This window comes from Vidua macroura, chromosome 26 (assembly GCF_024509145.1).
Source record: "Vidua macroura isolate BioBank_ID:100142 chromosome 26, ASM2450914v1, whole genome shotgun sequence".
Taxonomy (NCBI): domain Eukaryota; kingdom Metazoa; phylum Chordata; class Aves; order Passeriformes; family Viduidae; genus Vidua; species Vidua macroura.
In genome coordinates this window covers 1,363,994-1,383,992 of record NC_071596.1, presented here as the reverse complement: position 1 = coordinate 1,383,992, position 19,999 = coordinate 1,363,994, and the positions used below count along the sequence as shown (strand labels likewise).

The following is a 19,999-nucleotide window of genomic DNA, read 5'->3' as shown; positions in this document are numbered from 1 at the left end:
GGCTGGAGCTGTGCCAGGGCTTGTCATGGAGCTCAGGGAAAGGTTCTTCCCCCCGAGGCTGCTGGCACTGCCCAGGCTCCCCAGGGAATGGTCCCGGCCCCGAGGCTGCCAGAGCTCCAGGTGCGTTTGGCCAGCGCTCTCAGGGTGGGATTGTTGTCTGTGCAGGGACAGGGGCTGGGATCAATGATTCCTGTGGGTCCCTTCCCATCCAGGACATTGTGATTTTATGATTCTGTGTTTATTCACAGCCAGGTACAACCACTTGTCCTTATGCTGCTGCTTCCATCCCTCAGTTCCCACTGTACATTTCCCTCTTGTGTCAGAACCATGTTCTCCAAGGGCTTCCTGGGTCACCCTGTTTCCACTGAGCTTTTGTTATGTTTCAAGATATCCCAAGAAATGGCATGACCAAAAATACCTGTGGCATTTATGTTGCATTATCTTGAGACGATTTCAGACATGACACTTGGCTTTATGTTGCTAAAGTTCCACATTACCATAAAACTTTCAGGCTGATGTTTTCACATTGAACTGAAACACTGTAACAGACCATTTATATATACCAGCAAGAAGCATAGTATCAAAAAGAGATAATTCCTTTAAAAACTGACACACTGTTTCAAAGGACAGCTTTTAATTGCCAGCACAGCTTAAATAAGTGTTTATGGTGATAGATGAAATTATGAGATTGCAAATACGCTGTCAAAAGATAAAGGCATCAATGCTCTGTGCAGTGTTGTGCTCATGGCCTCAATTTTTGAAGATTTGAAACCCACCTCACGTCCAAGAATGGACATGACATAATTGTTAATTAACATAACATAATTTGTTAATTAAAACCTGGATGATACAAGGAAAACATCGAATTTACAGTAAAAGAAAACTGGTACTGATGACAATATTGTGATTTTGGGGCTGGCAGGATGAGCAAATAACAGATGCACAAACATCTTTAATGTTTTATGAGGCCTTGAAGGATATTTCCAAACCTGTCAAGCTTGGAATTTTCATGTGAGGATTCCCCATCTGGCACTGAGAGCTATTGTAGAGAGGAAAGGAAAATGGCAATGTCTTTAACATTGCTCTTAATCCATCATCCTCAGTAGGCTCTTCATGGAGCTGAACATTAGGATCTCTGTCATGCTGTGCCCATTGCATGTGGCAGAGGCTGGGCTGTCCCTGGCTGTCACATGTGGAAGATCAGGACATGGCCCAGTGCAATAGGGCCACTTGAAGGGGTTTCTGGGCAGTTAAACCAGAAAACATCAGTGCAACCATGTTGGGAATTTACCAGACAAGGTCTTGCTAGAGGCCACATCAGGATAGGCAGAGATAGATATTTGTATTTTCATTGAGTAATGTGCCACGTATTCCAGTAGACAGAGTATTTCCACATGTGTGAATGGAAATACCAAAGAATACAAACTCCTGTCTTGCTGCAATTCCCATCCTTCAGGTGAGATCTCACTCTTCTAGACTTGAGAAAGGAGCTAGAGAAGGAGAAATTTGATTTTCAGGTATGTCCCTCAACTAAATAAAACTCAAATGATGAGTTGTCTGTGAATGAAAAGAAACATCATGTATTGTAATGCAGAAGTATTCTGGTTTTTCTTCCCCGAAGTTGAGCACTTTAACGCAGGATTTACAGACCTGAAGCTTACATGTCACACACTAAGCACGCTGCTTTGTACCAGGGTATTATTGCAGAGTACTGTTGGCAATGACAAAAAAGACGTCTTTTTCTGCAGAACAGTGGAATTTTACTTTCACAGATGTCTCCTGTGCAGTGGAAATAGGTGCAGATACAAAGGGATGCCCTTGGCTACGAAAAGTGAAAACGGAAAAGGGAAAACTCTTGGGCAGCTGGTCCCTTCAGGGCGCTGCAGAATTTCTCAGAGCACAGCGAAGTGCTGGCCAGTTCCTCGGAGAGATCATCATTTGCATCTCATTTACACAGAAAGCATTTAATCTCCTAACCAGTCACCAGCATTCCCGTGGGTTGTGCCCGGGGAGATTCCCTGTGCCTGGGCTCCGGCTGACACTGGCCCTCAGCCGAGCTCGGCTACCGGGAGCGCTGCCCGCAGCCGGCGGGCCCAGGGCTGCCGTGCTCCATCTTCCGCCCGAGCCTGGCTCCCTGGCACAAGGCGCCACTCGCGTTTCTCCTGCTCCAAGAGCCCGGCCCGCCACAGGACGCACGTTCTCCTCCGGGCTCCTTTCCACAGGAGCAGCCGGACCCGCGGCCGGGGCGCACCGGCCCTTACCGCAGCCCCGGGGCGATCGCTGTGTTTGCGCAGCCGGGCCCCTCCACCCGGGCGCTGCCCCCCTCGGCGGTGCGGCCCCGGCCCCGGCCCCGGCCCCGCTCCCCTCCCCCCGGCGCCCGTAGGCTCCGCCCCCGACGGGGCGCTTGACGGACGGGCGGAGAAGCCAATGGTGCGCGGGGCACGTGCGCGCGGCAGCCAATGGGTGTCGGCGGGCGGCGCGGGGGCGGGGCCGTGGCGCTGGAGCGGCTCGTTGTGCGCTGCGGACCGATCGCCTCCCGCTGCCCGGGCCCGGCCGCCGCCGCCGCAGGTGAGGCCGCGCGCGGAGCCGCGGAACCGCGCCTGAACAGCCCCGGCGGCACCCGCAGGGCCGGCGCGGGAAGGAGCGGGCGATGGGGACCGGGCGGCCGGGCCGAGGCCTGGGCCTAGCGGGGTAGCCCGGCCTGTGGGGGGAGGGGCCGCAGGGCAGCGCGGGCCCGGGGCGGCGGGCGGGCGGCGGGGGTCGCGGCCTGCGGGGCCCACGGGGGCCGGATGGGGCACGGACGGGGAGCGGGTCCCGAGGCCGCCGCGCTTGCGGCGGGAAGGCCGCGGGGCGCGGTGCCGCGATGCGCGGCGGGTCCGCGCCGCGTCTCGGGGCCTTTCTGCGTCCGGTTAATGGCCTCATATTTCACGTTTATTTTTCCCGTGTCTGTGCGGACACAGCTTTTAAATCTCCCACGTTGGCTAGGACTGGCACTTCCTTGTTGGTTGGCGGTGCTCGAGGGTCCATGCCAGCGCGGTCAGTGCGGTTGGCATCAGTGCTGGCAGCGGGTCCGGTGCTGGTGTGGCGAGTGCTTGGGGCCTCAGGAATCGCGGCTAAAGCTGCAGCCACTGTTGTTTGTGCTCGTGGGAGCAATTCAGTGCAGAGCATTTGCTCAGTTTTAGCGGTTGGAAGAGGCAGGACTGTCCGGGGGGCTCTTTCACGGCAGTACGCGTGAGGGCTGGGGTAGGACAGCCGTGGGGAGGCGAGTGCTCCTGCCGGGTTCTGCACTGCTGGGAGTGCAGGAGCGTTTGTTGGGCGCAGAGTTGTATCCGACACTTACTGGGAAAGGAAGCACGGTTTATTTCATGAGGACTTGCACTGGGATCCTGTGATCGCTTAATGAGGCATCTGTGGAAAACAAAAGAGGAAAGAGTTGGGAAGGGTAGGGATTAATTCCTTTTGTTAACGCCTGTTGTTGTTATATTTGATAACTTTTTGAGGTCTTTGTATTTTTGTTCATTTTGCTCCCTGATGGTGGGTGTTGACTGCTCGTGTTCCTCGGCTCTCACCTCTTTACGAGTTGTTGTTTCCCTGTACTCATGTTTTAACCACTTTTTTTTCTGGAGCTGTGTGAACCGTTCTGTGACTTGTTACATTACAACTAGGATGATGCATATGCTCCATAGTCTTTATCAAACCTGTAGAGTTGATGGGATTTCTAAAATTCCTGTTGAGTTCTAGGTTATGTCTATGTGCGTGATGAATAATAAAATCAAGAGTCCTGAGCCTGTAAGTCTGTGCTGCATGAGATGTTACGGTGAGTGTCCTCTGTTTTGTTCTGAAGCAGAGTAACTGTGTATATAATGATCCCAGTGCTCCTGTGGTTTCCATGATTCAAAGTGCTTAGCGGTCCCGAGTTAGAGCTGTAGTTGCAGTAGGCTGTTTCCAGGCCTGACTGGAATATGTACAGGAACATCTTAAGCTGATGTGGTTGTTAAATGTGTTGTACAGTGAGTTTACAGCCCTGCTGTGGGTGGTTCTGCAGGATCAGATGAACTCCTTAGGGAGTTGTGTTGTGCAGTACCACGTTTGTGAAAACAGCAGCAGCAGTAAGCACAGTCTGAATGGAAATGTGAATGTTGTGTGTAGCAGCTTATTTATCTGTGTTTGTTGAACAGTGTTTGGTGCTGACATGAACTTAATGTGAAATGTGCTCTCTGCTCTGATTTCAAGCACTATTTTTTTCCTGTTTCTTGCATGTTCTATCACTTTTTTTTTTTTCTGGAAAAAGCCCTCCTTGTCTTGACCTGAGACATGCCATTTTACTTTCAGAATCCACTTCTTTCAGCTGTTGTACCAGCCTGCTTTCTCTCTTGAAGCTTTGGTCTCTATCTTGTTTCCTGGTTATTTGTTGTGAGCTCTCTGAATTGATTCCCAAAGTTACTGGCTATCACTCTGACCACATGTGGATAAGAAGTTGGTAGACTTCTAGTCACCAAGTTTAGAAAGCTCAAACTTGCTATGTTTTTAGACTTCAAGAAGTTGTTCAGAGAAGCTGTTCTTTCTGCACTTCCAGGTACTTTAGACATAGCCTGAAAAGCATTTAAGGAGAATGAGAGTTCAGCAAAGAAGAGGTGATAATGTGCTGAAAATTATCAGGGCACTTCTGTCTGATGTGCAGTTCTGTATTCAGGCACCTGCAAGCTTCAAACTGCTGGCCTAAATGATCCATTTGAGTATACAACCTCGTTCTATGTAGGTGATGTATGCAGAAATAGATTCTAGTATTTTTTTTTTTTTTTCTGATGAGATAGGGTGGAAATCAGCTGTACTGAGAAGGAGAGATGTTTTTCATGTGTGGGCTTGCTGCCTTTGTTTTTTTTTTTCTTTGTTTGTTTGTTTTTTAAAATTAGTAGCAGTGGTATAGTACTACAAAGGTATAATTTTCCTATTTCCTACTGCTTCCATGGTCTCCATGTAGGAACACAGCAGCAACCACAGTGTCTCACCAGGCCCTCAGAGATGGATTTCCAGCTAGTTATCTTGTGCTGGTGAACAAGTTGGATGCTGTCTTTTCCTCCTATTCACTTGCCCTCCTGCCCCCATCAAGGTGAAAGTATCTGAAGATGGGTCAGTGTTATCCAAGGTTGGATCAATGTGTGGAGCAGCTGTTGTCAGAAAGTGTCTGGAATCTACAGTTCTTATGTCCACTTCTTCTCATCTCCCGCTGTCTCCCTCAGAAAGGAATCATTCCCTCACAGTTGTCTCCAGATGTCTTTTGTGTAGGTGAAAAAATTGCCAAAGGCAATTTATGGACAATTTGACGCTGTCTAGAAAAAGGAAGATAATAAATTATTTCCTTTTTTTTTAAAGATCAGTTTATCATAAATCTGTTTTTTTTTAAATACAGGTACAGAAGGTGAGATAGTCCAGGCTGCAAAAGGCAAAAGTTTTTCGCTGTCTCTTCCCTGTGTAGGAACTTGGTGGTGTTAACTGGCAGCATCTTTGACCCAGGGGCAAACAACTTTGGAATCACAGAATGCCAGAACGGCTGGAGTTGGGAGGGACCTTAGAGACCATTTCATTCCACCCCCTGCCAAGGGCAGGGACACCTTCCACCATCCCAGGGTGCTCCAAGCCCCATCCAACCTGGCCTTGGACACTGCCAGGGATCCAGGGGCAGCCACAGCTGCTCTGGGCACCCTGGGCCAGGGCCTGCCCACCCTCAAAGGGAACAATTCCTGCCCAATATCCCATCCATCCCTGTCCTCTGGCAGTGGAAACCATTCCCTGTGTCCTGTCCCTCCAGGCCTTGTCCCCAGTCCCTCTCCAGCTCTCCTGGAGCCCCTTTAGGCCCTGCCAGGGGCTCTGAGCTCTCCCTGGAGCCTTCTCCTCTCCAGGGGAGCACCCCCAGCTCTCCCAGCCTGGCTCCAGAGCAGAGGGGCTCCAGCCCTGGCAGCATCTCCGTGGCTCCACTGGCCTGGCTCCAGCAGCTCCATGTCTTTCCTGTGCTGAGGAGTGTATTGTGATGTGAAACTCTGAGCAGAGCCTGGTATCCTCTATCTGTCAGGGCTGGCTGTTAACCTGGGAAGATGGGGAAATGTAGATCTGGCAGCAGATGTTCAGTGTCTCAGCCACAGGTTTCTGATTGCCCTTGTTCCTACAGCTCAAGCTGAGAGGGGCCCCAGTCCCTGCTGGGTGTTGGACCAGCAGCGGATGGTAATTATGGCCAGCCTGTATCTGGTTTCTGACAGCATCCCAATGATGATTCATTTTATTCTTAGGAATTGAATGTAGTTCATCAGACTGCTAAAGTAAGGTCATTGCTCTGAAGAATGCGGCTTATTTTTTGGCCTCAAATGCTTTTGTCTCTGAATGGCAATATGAGCATTGACAAATACACCTTGATGATATTATTATATGTACATGAATAAAAGCAACTAAAGGAGGCATTTAAAACCCTTCCAGACAAATCTGCTTGCTAAGGAACATCTAAAACTGCTTTGCTGAAATATTAAAATTATAACAGTTGAGATTTGTTAGATCAAAAATGTGCTCAAAACCAAGTTTATGCCCAGTGTTTTTAAAATAACATAAAAAAAAAAGCTTAAAATATGTTGTACTAAAATGAGTGATTCAGCATATGGAAATAGAATTTGTGGAAATGCAGCAGTGGATTTTATTAATGGCTGCTTCTGGTTCTGAGCTATTTTTACTGGCAAAAGTGTTGGAATCTTAGGTGCAGCCCAGCTGAGGAGAACAAGGGTAGTGTCCTCCTTTCAGGTGTGCAAAGGGGAGAAGAATCAAAGAGATGAGATCTGTTACTTCTAGAAAACCCAAAGGGTAGGCAAGTAGAAAGGGTTTGCTTTTTTCCCTCATACACTGTATAAATGCTGCTCTTGAATTTAAGAGACAATCTAGGTTTTGTGATTTCTCCTTCCCCTCAAATGGCTTTTGATGTTTGGTCAAGATTTGAGGGGAATTTGAAGGAATACTGCATGAATGCGTGGTGAATCAAATACCAACAGGGCTTGCTCTTCACTGTCCTTTTCCTGTGGTCTGTCTTTGTGTTCATGGAGAGGTCTGTTCTTGTGGGATGCAATATGCAGAGCTGTTGGGGTCATGAAAAGAGTTTGTATAAAGAATAAAAGGTGTTTTCTTGTAGATTATGGGGAAAGACTCTGTGATGTAGAGAGGTCTGGATTAAGTAACGGAGAGAGATGTGTTCTGACTGTGGAGTACTAGGAAACTTTTTTTTTCTTGGAGGCATGTAGGCCTAGGGGAGGGTTTTCTGCTGGCTTGGCTATTCAGGTGAAACCTATTCTGTTCCTTACAGCGATTTCAGAGAAGAGAGTATGTTGCTTTTTCTTCTCCCAGTGTCTGTCCTAATGTGTTGTGATTAAACTCTTGCTTCTCAATCCTGGTATGACAGCTGCCTGCAAAGTGAGTTTTTGCATGATAATACTGTGTTGGATAGTTCTTGAAAACTGTTTTCCTGAAGCAGTTTAAACTCATGGAGGCTCTTCAGGCCCTTCTAATTGTGTGGCATTGGTTTTGACATGTATTCCAGCCTGGACATCTCAGCACCTCTGCACCTGCCTTCTGGATTGGTTTGGCACTACTTGCCTGAATGTTGTAGTGTTCTTTTTGTTCTGTTTCAGGTGTGGTGTCCAAGAAAGAGCTCAGCAGCTTAAGACAAGATTGTTGCCTTGTAGTCAGCCATGATTCTCGGGGGGAGGCATGTCAACAAATATCCATGTGCTGGAGAAACAGAAGGGCTCTAGTAGCCTTGAGGTTCTACTTGATGCACCCCATTTAGATTCCTAAGTCCACAGGCAGAGCTCACAAATAAGCCTATGAGACTGAAGTACAAGTTGATGAAACAGCTCATGGGCAGAACTCTGCAGCTTCACTGGTTTCAGGGCTCCTGTTCATTTGCCACTGACATCACAAGGAGATTCCACCAGTTCAGGGACTCTGTCAGGCACTGTCCACTGGAGCCCTTCCTGTATAGAGTGTCCTGCACTTTGCACTTTGTTGCAAAGAAAGATGGAGGTTTTGAGTGAGTAGCTGGGTCAGCAGCCTCAGGTCTGCTGTGGTTTAAGGACCGTGCTGTGCTCAGTGTGGCCCATTCCCAGTGCTCCAGTCAAGGTGCCATGAGCGCTGTGTCACAAAGCTCATTGATCCAGGAAGAATTTCCCATCTTAAGTTCTGCACTAGCTGATCCATCATCTATCCCACCTGAAGAGCTGCTTCCATCTTTGGGGACTCCAGCACAAGAAAGACATGGACCTGTTGGAGTGAGACCAGAGTAGGTCGTGGAGATGCTCTGAGGGCTGGAGCCAGGTTGGGAGAGCTGGGGGTGTTCACCTGGAGAAGGCTCTGGAGCCCCTTGCAGGGCTTAAAGGGGCTCCAGGAGAGCTGGAGAGGGACTGGGGACAAGGCATGGAGGGACAGGACCCAGGGAATGGCTCCCACTGCCAGAGGGCAGGGCTGGATGGGATCTTGGGCAGGAATTGTTCCCTTTGGGGGTGGGGAGGCCCTGGCCCAGGGTGCCCAGAGCAGCTGTGGCTGCCCCTGGATCCCTGGCAGTGCCCAAGGCCAGGCTGGCTGGGGCTTGGAGCACCCTGGGATGGTGGAAGTTGTCCCTGCCTGTGGCAGGGGGTAGAATGAAATTGTCTCTAAGGTTCCTTCCAATCCAACTATCCTGACATTCTGTGAGCATCTGTTTAGGTGTCTGCATTTGAATTTGTGACCTCAGTAGTGGTCTGGTGCCTTTTGAGTCCTGTGAACAAGGTGAAGGTAGACAAAGCCTCTTGCCCGATGTTGAAGACAGACAGTTCTTGCCAGTGTTCTTGTTTCACGTGATCTCCACAGATCCATACAGGTCTTCCTTCTTAACCAACATCTTGCGGTGAATAATTAATAGCAGTGATTCCTAGAATTCTGGACGGAGATACAGAGTGTCATTGGGAAAAAACTTTTATTGGTCTGTTGCCAGAACCATTAAACCTTTGGAATCTGGTGCGCTTTTGTGAAAAGGTGATTGTCATGGTCAGTGCAACATTTCTGCAGATAATGCACATGAGAGCTTTTCAATCCAGTCCTGGGAATGCTGGCCTGGCTGAGGGTGCCTGAGCAGTTGTTGGCACAGGTGGTGAAGTGTTAGTCTGTGTGGATTCGAGCACCTCCAGAATTAGTGGAAGATTCGGACACAGCACATATGGTTTCCTTTGTTGCTCTGTGCACCCTTGGCATTTTAAATTTTGGTGCATCTTACCCAAGGAAGAAGGTTGCTGCTACCTTTTCAAACAAACTTCTGCAGCATTTGATTTTTTTTTTTAAATTGTCATTTTAGGAAGTGCAGTGCAGTGGAACCTAGTCTTAAAGTTTTAGTTTTTTGGGACATAAAAATGAAGGCCTGTTTTGGAAAGTTTGCAAACTACCAGTCTCTTTTCAGTCAGCCTTCCCAAATGCCGGCCTGTCCACTAGGAATATAAATGCATTCAGTCTTTTGATTTATGTCATTGTGGATTGACAAATGTCAGTTAGAGAAGTTCTAACTTGCAAATTAGTGTATAGGCCTGGTTCTCAAATCTAGAATATTTACTGATAAAAATGGATTGTTATCTCTTTGGTAAAGAAAGATCAAGACATTCCGTCAGTGTATTCAGTGAGAGCTGAATAAAAACTTGTTTTCCAGTGTAGCATTGCTTGTTTCATCTATCCTATCTTACAGCTCCTTTTCATTTTGGAAATCTTTTCAGCATGCAGAGGTAACAATTCTTCGGGGGCTCTTTTTAACTTTGCTGGCATGAGAACTGTTCCCCTGTTGAGGAATAAACATGGTGCAGGTCAGCAGTTGCAGGTTGTTCTTCAACTCTGACAGACTTGGGACCATGACCATTTCCCTGGGGAGCCTCTTCCAGAATCTTTTCCTAATATCCAACTCCCCTGACTCATTGAGAAGACCTTGGACTAAACATCAGCATCAGGATGGGCATGACCCAGGGGGGCTTTGTCTGAGATCCCTCCCCAGGGGCACCAGCTGGAGCCCTTCTGTGTCGCTGCAGCACAGAGGAACTGGGGTCTGGGACTGTGCTGTGGGAAACCTGGGGCCAAGCTGGTGAGAGGAACTGGTCTGACTGGGGGACTGTGGGGTGTGTGGGGAGTCACACACGACCTGTGGGATCACTGGAGCCACTGCTGCAAAGGGGCTTTGATCCCAGCAGTGCCAGTCTGGGGCAGTGCCAATTGGACCCCCAAAGTGGCATCAGACTGGTGGAATGGAGGAGTTTCCTTAACACCTCCCCAGCAGAGGAAGTGGTGCCCACTAACTTCCAGGCTGGCTGGACAGTGTTAGTCCTGCAGCAGATTGTGTAAATGCTCAGCAAGAGATTAGAAAGAAAGAAACATCTTCTCTTTCAGTGCTCTGCTTCTCTAGCTCTTTACCGTGCCTTTGTTGCTCCTGCATGTTTGGTTCCTGGTATCTCATGGAAACCCTTGCCAGGCCTGTATGCAAGGGCTTCCTATGTTTGCTTTCTAGAAGCCTGAAGAAAAGCAGCTTCCTTCCCACCTTCTAATGGCTCTGAATCAGCACTGCCCCAGGCACTGCTTGAGTATCCTGGGAGGTGCAGACTGTGAGTATTGCAGACACAGGTTTGAGATGTGGGACAATGATGGAAAGTCAGCAGCCATTTGGCAAACTCTTGTCAATGCTGCTTTATGCCAGATAAAAGTGTGGTAACTTGCCATCATGGTGTGCTGGGCAGGTTTCTCTGCTTGATATCTGGCTGTGGTGCCTCCTTTTCAGGCAGCAGATACACCCTGGAAAATTAAAAAAATCCCCAAACCCCAATCTTTTAAGTATCTGTTCTTGAAATCATTAGAATTTATAGCAATTTCTTAATCTCAGCAGCAGGAAGGATTTGTATCATAAATAAATGGCAATAAAGGGCAAAGGTGGTTAAAATGAAGGAAATTTTAACTTTTTCCTCTTATAGGTGGAAAAAATCTCAACATTTCTTCCTTTGCTTACTAAATATTCTAGTTGTGCCATACAGCTTGTACTCATCAACATGTTGGTGTGTTCTGCTTTGTAGGGCTTGAATTTTGTGGAGCACAAAGGCAAGCAAAGTTGCCTTCTATTCAAATAATTCTGAAAATGTGTGTTACATGATTTTATAACTTAGACATGGTGACCACAGACGGTTCAGCTGTTTGAGTGTTGTTTACCAGAACAGGAAACTTCTCTGAGATTGTGCTCAGCAAGTTCTGACAGAGCCAGGAGGGAATGTGTATTTAATGACAGAATTTGGAGTACAACTGAGATGACCTGGCAGCTTAAAAATTGTCTGCTGAGGAGTCTCTTCCCCTGCTTCCAGCTTTGCAGTGCCTCCCCCTGCTTTCCTCTCCTGTGGCATTAACTGGTGCTTATCTTGCTGCAAGGAAAGCAGATTAAAACTGCTGACACAACAAAAAGGGCTTCCCTCCTGTGTGGTTTTCCATTGCTTTCACAGTACAGATTGGTTATCCCATGGGCAGAGGGTTCTGGAATGGGCTCATGTTGACACTTGAAACATAAAAATGGGGGTAGAACCTAATCTGTGGGTGAAGGGGAGCAAGAGCTGCCAGCTCTTCATGCTTCAACACATACTGAAAAGATAAAGATTCAGTTCAAATCCATACTGTGTTAAATCTCAAATTAGCATAAATCTTCTCATGGTTTATTCTATAATCATGTGCTCAGGTATTTGTTTAAAAATTTGACCTTCACTGTCAGACATGACTTAACAGCAGCTGCTGGTGAGGGGCCTGGAAGTCCCTTCATGCAGGGAGCATTCCCTTTCTAGACTGAGGATTTCTGATTGCTGTTTCTGACTTCTTCCATTATTCAACTTCTGGCTGTCAGTCATGGTGCAGTCACTGGAAAGGCTTATCCTTTAGCAGATCCAAATCTGTAGATCCTGTTGCAGAAACAGGATTTAGATATCCTGATTTTAACTATTTCAAAGTAGTTGAAGTGCTTTAAAAACTAGGATTCTGGCAAGCCAATGAGCAGCTCGAGTCTCATGTGAGTTTTAGTTGTAGGTCAACTAAAACATCAGGATTCAGTCCCTGATGGTGGACTGAGGCAGAGAGTATCTTCCTGTGATAGGAATTCTGTATGTTTTCTCAAGGCTTTCTTGAAAAAGCTGCAAAAATAGGAACTCTGTCAAATACTCAATATGCCCCCAAGTCAGCACAGACTCACCAGTTTCACGCTCCCACAGTAAAGCAGCACCAAAGGCAGCATTTAACAGTAACAGGCCTTGAGGTGCAGGATAGACAACGTTTACAGGGGAAAGCATTCAGAAAATTAATAGTCTCCAGTTGAAACACTGAACTGGGTTAGATCTTGCTGCTTCTTGTCTTCCTGTCTGCAAAAGTTCTGGGCATAAGGTTGGAATTCAGATTGAGGTGGCAGCGTGTTTGTGGCTGGTCAAGTACCTGGACATGAGGGAACCTGATTTTTACCTTGGCTGTTGGGAACACTTTGGTGTTACAGGAATGTCTTCAAAATCTATCTTGATGCTTTTTATTAATGTAAAAAAATAGAAATCCTGAAGACCTCTTTAATGGTACATAGTTCTGTAAAATGTCATGTTTGTGCTTTTGAAAGAATGAATTGTTCTGAAATTTTCAACAAATAATGTTTTGTTTTCTGAGTTGAAAAAATGCATTGTTGAAGCAGTGGCTTGTTCTTAATTTTTAAAATAAACATTCAAACTTATTTCAGGTGGAGGAAGTTTAGTTTATGGAAATGTGAAGATCTAAACCTCACTGAAGATTTTTTCACTTTGCAGATATATTGTAAAATGTCCAATGGTTATGAAGATCACATGGCTGAAGATTGCAGGGATGATATTGGTAGGACAAATTTAATTGTGAACTACCTTCCTCAGAACATGACGCAGGATGAATTACGGAGTCTGTTCAGCAGCATTGGTGAAGTGGAATCTGCAAAACTTATTCGGGACAAAGTTGCAGGTAAGATTTAGTATTTCAGAAATTATCACCTTGTGCTAGACTGCGTGAGCAAATACTTGATTGAATACAACTTAATCTCGAAATACTAAACGTTTGTGTGTGTAATCAAACTATTGCCAAGTTTGCCTGGAGCTCCAGTAACGCCACGATTGGGTATTGGGAGGATGGAATGCTCAAGGCTAAGTTAATGACTATTGTGTGTATGGCTAAGAATTCTAAGAAGTACAGTTCCCAAATTTGGACATTAATAGACAGGTCTAAAACTGGTTTAGATTTAGTCCCTGGCTGATTTATTCTTCCTACAGTCTGAGTGTTTTTGACTCCACCCGAGCTCTGAATTTACAAACAAACCCTTTGTTCTGATTTTGATCAGTAAACTGAAGGTGTGCTGGAGTTCTGAAGTGGCTGTAGGTCTTATCACTGTTGCGGAATTTAACTTGTAAGTCCCTTAAATAGGATTGGTAGTAGTAGCTTTAAAATATGAGAGGAATGAATTGTTCTGACTTGTGAAACTTAATGTTTCCTTGAAGCAAAACAAATGCTGACAGAGCAACTGTTTCCATATCTATTCAGTTGCAGGAGGTTTTAGCTGCTCTCTGAAGAGGTTTTAATCCTTGCACTGTTAAAATACTTAATTTATGTTTTGGTTTTTCTTGTTCATAATTTGCAGAATCTTGGATTCAGTGAGAGCACTTGGTTGTTTCTGGAGGGGACAAAAAAAAGTGCTGTTAACTAGCGGTGCCCTGGTGTTTGTTCCCAGCCTGCAGTTCACTGCTTGTGGAATTCTGTGCTGCACATGCTCAGTGTTGAATTTCAGAATCCAGCGATACTGATCGTTATCTAATCTGTAAGGGAACCAGCCTGAGACTGCTCCCGAGTCTGTAAAAGCTGCATGGGAGCTGATGGAATACATGAGAGCTCTCTGTGCGTCATCTTTAGTGTTTTATTTGCTTGAGAATACCCATGAGAACTGAACAATTAAAAACTTCAGAATTTCCCTTCCGAGTAGCCTCTCTGATTTCCATGTCTGTGGCTTTCCTGATATCTTATAGATGAAGTATCTCGTGATGTCTGTCTGTCTATATCTCTGCTTAAGGGATGTATATGTTCAGTCATGGTAAAATAGTTACATAAATACCGTTTTCTTTGAATGTTTTGTTAGGTGAGTGTTCGTCCCAGATGTTGTCATGTGCTTTGCCTCAGAAGTTGAGGCTTACTCTGAAGGCTGGTTTTGCAAGGAATAAGACCCCTTGCTTAATGATAGCAGGTCATAGCTGACCCACACCTTAGACTGTAAAATAAGCACAGAATTACCTGTGTGGGAGGGAAGGATATTTACAGTGGGAAGCAAGAGACTTAATCAGTCTCTGAAGTTGAGACCCTGCATCAAACACTCTGGTAAAGTCTGGTTAACTTTAACTTGGAACTTGACAGTGCTGGGTAGTTTAAAGTCCAAAACATACACTTGTGTGCTCAAGGTTGTTCTTAACCTCAAGAATGAAAAGTAAAATTGTTGCTATTGTTGCAGAGAGCCCTTGAGTGCCTGTGGACAGAACACTGGCTTTTCCTAAAGTGGTTGCAGGTGCTGGATTCTGTGTGGCTGCTGTGGTCATGCCACTGAATTTTGTTGCTACCTAATTTTTCACTTGCTTGCAACACTGTTAGGAGCACTTACAAGTCATCTCCATGCTTACTGATGGTTCTGGACTATCAAGGCCAAAGAACTGACTCCTTCTGATCATTTTTTCTTCCTCTTGCTTTTGTTTCAGCCCCTTGATGTTCACATTATACTCTTTATTCTCAAACTCTCTGCTAAACACATGGATGTGCAGCAGTCCTTGAACAGAAAAATCCTGTGGCACAGTTCTGCTTTTCTTGTGTCTCCACTTGCATTTCTCTGACCCCGTGGCAGAGAGCAGGAAACTGGAGCTGCAGAAAAACCTGTTCAGCTCCCTGACCTTGGTTTCTGGTCAGATAAGTCATAATACTGGCATGTGAGATAGAGCGGGTTGAGTGGCCTGAGCAGGAGGGAGGGAACCTTTTGCTTTTGTTGGAATTAGACTTTTTGGATCAGTTTAGTTCTTTTCAATGAAGTCATAGCTTTTGGTGCCCCCATAAAGTTTTAATAATCAGAGAATTTTGTGTTTGAAGTTCCCTTTATTGTTTGTGTTTGCAGTGTTAAAATCAATGTTTAGTTGATAATGCTTGCATTTTGTAAAACATTGAATGTTACATACATTTCTTCTCAATTTATTCTCTGTTAATGAAATAACGGGGTAAAAAATACTTCTGCTTGGAATGCAGTTTTTCATGACTTACTGAACTGGCATAAGCTGTCTGGAGACTGATTACTGGGATTCAAGAACTGATTTGAAAGCCAAAGTTTGGGTTTGTTTGAGCAAAGTATTTTATTATGATCATTACATATGTTGTTGTGTTTTGCTTCAAATGCAGCAGAGTATTGCACAATCTGTGTTCCATGTGTTAGGTTGTGGTTATAAAATATAGAGAAGCTCATTGAAGCCTCTAGACTGCTTAGCCTTTTTCTCACTACTGATGAGCATTACAGGAAGGTGAAAGTAGCAGCAAACCATAGTGTCAGTTGACATTCCTTACCAGGAGCTTTTGGGTTGGTATACACATAGGTTATAACCATTGATAAAAGTGTGACTGTGTGTCTGGTTTGTTGTTGAGATGTGACAGCTTCTTTTTCTGTTGTTTTTTTTTTTCCCCTTTTTTTTTTTCCCAGTACCTGTGCAGAGAAACTTGTGCACAGTAGATGAGCATTAGAAGGATGCAGGGTTCCTCCTGATCATACTGGAGGAATAGAGTGCTGGGCTTTGCATTCTCCAGTTGGTGTAGTGCATTCCTCAGCACTTCCAGACATGGCTTTGCTTGACCTGTGATGAGTGAATCAGTACTGGAGGTCAGCAGGCAAATACTGGATTGTTGCTGTGCTGCTCACTGTACTTGTGTTTATGGCGAGTATGTCTTGGACATCCAGGATTTTCATAAGAGAATTATAGAATTCATTGGACACTGTTCTTTCTGTCAGATCTTAATTGAGCAACAGCCATGGGGTTTTGAACCCTAGGGAAATGTTAGAAGGCTGATTCCCACTTCCCAATATAGTATGGCACCGTGTCCAGCCTGCAGTGTAACTTTTCACTGGTGCATCTCCTGGCCTGTCATGATGATTGCTGAGGTCTGTGAGTAGCCATTGACCTGATTTCATCAATTAAATCCTCACTTCCTGGGGCTCTGGCTCATGAGGTTGAGAGCAAGAAGTCTGGGGTTGGTCCAGCAGTCCTGCAGCATTGACTGCAGACCCAGACACAGCAGGGCCAGACTTCTGCTCTGCACCGATTCCCTCTCCAGGGATGTGTATGATGTTAAATGTCCACTTCCTTGGAGCAGCTGCCTCGTGCTGGAGATGATCCAAGAGAAGAAATCTGTCTCATGCTGTATTTTGCATGGTCAGTGTTTGACTTTGCTGCAACATCCAGGTTCTGGGGTCTGGGTTTCCAGCCATTGTGCTGGGCTGGACTCCTCTGACAGGTGAGGTTTTTTAAAACATTTCTCCTTCAGTACCTGTTAATGCATGAATGCAGGCCTCTGGGCTTCTCTGGGGTTGCTCGGTTTCTTGCAGCACAGATGCTGATGGCTTGTTGTGTCAGGATGTCTGACTTTGCACAGCACAGATGCTTCTGCTCCATAGCTCTAAATTTTCCAAGAGAGCCTGGTCATCTTTAGCTTGCTGTCCATACAGCTGTAGAGAGGCTGTTAGTCCTTCTGGACCAAATGCTGAAGCTGAAAGTTAGTCAGTCATGTGTGTTTTAGTTTCTGTGTCTTCCCCTTACTCTGCTCAAGTATTAGTACTTTCAAACCTGACTGTCCTAAAGCTCTGAAAAGGTAGAGTTAAAATGTTTTTTGTGGAATTATTAAAAATAAAAAGCTGCCAAATTCATGTGCTATGGTAGCACATGGTAATATTAAAAATAATATTCCTTACTGGAATAATTCTGAGCTGTGGGGTGCTCCCACCTGTGATACTGTATGTAACTGTCCTCAGAGTGCAAGGGAAAAGAATTCATCAAAACTACCACAAAGCTGTGTTGGAGGAGTTTAAACTGGATATTAGGAAGGGTTTGTTCCCCCTGAGGGTGCTGGCACTGCCCAGCTCCCCAGGGAATGGTCCCGGCCCCGAGGCTGCCAGAGCTCCAGGAGCGTTTGGCCAGCGCTCTCAGGGATGCTCAGGGTGGGGTTGTTGGGGTGGCTGTGCAGGGACAGGGATTGGAAGGGCCCCACAAGGACCATCAATCCAACTGAGAATATTCTAGGGTTCTATTCTAGGATTCTGTGAACCTTTTTCCCCATGTGTTTATGGTCTCAGACTTCTATGGGGTCTATTTATTGCTCCTGACACCATATCCCTGCTCCGAGTCCCTGGTGACAGGTTGCTGTGCACACCTCATTCTGTGAGGGTTCCTTCTGACAGTGATTGATTTTGGAAAGGAGGCATCCAGCTTCCTCAGGGTTCCTGTTCCTTCCCTCACACCTTCTGTACTGCCTGAGCAGGGAGTGTTTTCCCTCTGGTACTCATGACTGTCTGCTCTAGGAAGTGTCAGATATGATCCTTCACACTGTTCCAAAGGAGCAGGGGGGACTTGTCAGCTCCCCAGACATGACCCCCTCTGTGCAGAGGCTGGGAGGGAGACGTGGGCTTCCTCTGCACTCTCTGCATTTGTTTGTGTCAGTGTGAGTTCTGATATATCAGAAAGGTGATCAGCAGCTGTTGGGGCAAAGGGATCTCTCCACTGCTCCTAGGAAGTGTGGAGCGGAAAGGACATTTTGGGGTGACTTGTTAAGGTTTTATGCAGGAATTTGGGGTCCATCTCAAACATTGCTGTTGTGGTGGCTCACTCTCTGCAGGTGTGCCTGGAACATGTTGCTTGCAGGACCAAAAGAAGTGACATTCAGATAGTTGCAGTTCCTCAGGAATGGACATAAAGCTTTACCTTTTCCTTGCCTTTTTCTTTTCATGTCTTCTCTGGAAGACTCATTCTCAGAAATTATGCAGCTAAAAAAGAAATGAGTGTCCTTGTCCATGTGAGCTTTTCGAGCAGAAAGGGGAGGAGGATTTTACTGCCCAGCTGTCAGGTGCTGCAGGGTGGTGAGTGGCTCAAGTTCATATGATAGGGCTACTACTCATTTCACCAGTGCAGTGAACTCAGTCTAGAAATGGAATTCTGAAGTGTTCTTGTTTGTGGAAAATACTAAAGTATTATCTTTGCCTGGAATAAGTTTCCTTTTGCATGCAAAACACCCATGAAATTGTTTATGCAGTTTTGCTGTTAACTGTGGAATTGGAATGCATCACTACCTCTGGATTTCTTTTTTCTAGCTCTTTAATCACATTTGGGGGTATGTGATTTTTTAAAATGTGCATTCAAGAATGCCTAGTGGCAATGGTTAATTTAATAAGAAATGCAAACGGTTTGCAGACAAATTGCCAAATACTGAAAATGTGAACACCAGCTTTGCCAGCTCCACTTAATTCCCTTTGTCATAAAGGTGGCCACATAAACTGCCTCGGAGGTAGTAATTGAGTTCTCTCAAGGGTATAGGAATACAGTTAACCTAAATCAGAGTTCCTGGAATATCCAGAGCTGGAAAGGACCCACAGGGATCATCAGCCCAGCCCCTGTCCCTGCACAGCCACCCCAACAACCCCACCTTGAGCATCCCTGAGAGCTCTGGCAGCATTTGGGCCGGGACCATTCCCTGGGGAGCCTGGGCAGTGCCGGCAGCCTCGGGGGGAAGAACCTTTCCCTGAGCTCCATGCCAAGCCCTGGCACAGCTCCAGCCCTTCCTGGCCTCCTGTCCCTGGCCCAGAGCAGAGCTCAGCCCCTGCCCCTCTGCCTCCCCTCGGGAGGAGCTGCAGCCCCCGAGGAGCCTCCCCTCAGTCTCCTGTGCTGCAGCTGAACAAGCCAAGTGCCCTCAGCTGCTCCTCAGACCCTTCCCCATCTTCCTAGCCCTAAAGGTTGCCTGGGTTCTTTCAGAGGGACCAGAGCACAGCCAGTTAGAAGCAAGAGCTCTAGCAGCAGTTCTTGGGCTCTGCTTCTCAATATTCAGGGCATATTTTGGGTTTTCAGTGAATTTCGGGTACCCCTGTTATGACCCAGAGTGCTGGCTGCTGTCAGGATGGGCTAGGTGCAGGACACCTGGGCTTGGAGCAGGTTGCTCAGAGCTTTGTCAGGTGTACTTGACCAAAAGGAGGTTGAAGTTTTTGTTCTGCTTGACCCCTCATTGGGGACAGTCAAGCCCTTGTTTAGCTGTTGCTGAGGCCAGGCCTATGTACCAGTCTGGCTTAGAGCAGAGCTTCCAGAGCACTGTGAGCAGGCAGAGTAGGGCAGGGAGTGGACACTCTGCTGCGTTAGCCCACATGCACTCAGAGCTGGTGATGATGCGCTGTGGTCTCCAGCAGTCGTAGCAGCACCTATTCCTGGAACAGCAGAGGCCTTGGCAAAAGAAAAGCTCCCTTTACTGAAAAGGATGGTGGAGCTGTGCAGGGAGTGCTGTGGCCTCTCACTCAGACTGGGCAGATGTGTTCTTACTGCTGCCACTGAGGAGGACCTGTGTCACCAGGTGAAGGCCTGTGAGTGTGTTGAAAACCAGTCCTTGAGTTTGGGGTTCATCAGCACAAGGTGGAGCCCATAGTGAAGTACCCAAAGGTTTGTTCATCAGGGCCAAATCTGTTAGAAATGTTGGTCGCTGAGCTGGCTGATGGTTCTGATTGCACATACGTGTGTGCGCAGTGATGCCAGACTGGGAAGAGTGGCTGCTCACCAGGTGGTGATGTTGCCACTCAGAGGGACCCTGAGAGTGTTCTCTGAAAGCTTTGAGGCAGGGCTAGCACCACACAACAGGCAGTGACTCCCTGCTGTTTTGGGGTCGTGGGCGTCCTTCA

General features: G+C 46.7%; 1 protein-coding gene across 6 annotated transcripts in view; it reads left to right on the top strand.

Moving 5' to 3' along the window:
* The first annotated feature begins 2,486 nt into the window (after positions 1–2,486).
* Positions 2,487–19,999, top strand: part of ELAVL1 (ELAV like RNA binding protein 1) — a 46,352-nt gene continuing 28,839 nt past the window's right edge. The window contains exons 1-3 of one of the 6 annotated variants that reach the window (XM_053999209.1): positions 8,011–8,311; positions 10,547–10,640; positions 12,846–13,029. In XM_053999209.1, coding sequence (XP_053855184.1) covers positions 12,858–13,029 — 172 coding nt within the window. In that variant the 5' untranslated portion in view covers positions 8,011–8,311; positions 10,547–10,640; positions 12,846–12,857. Of the gene's footprint in view, positions 2,569–8,010; positions 8,312–10,546; positions 10,641–12,845; positions 13,030–19,999 lie in introns of those variants that run through there. The other 5 variants (XM_053999208.1, XM_053999204.1, XM_053999207.1 and 2 more) reach the window with 5 other exon arrangements.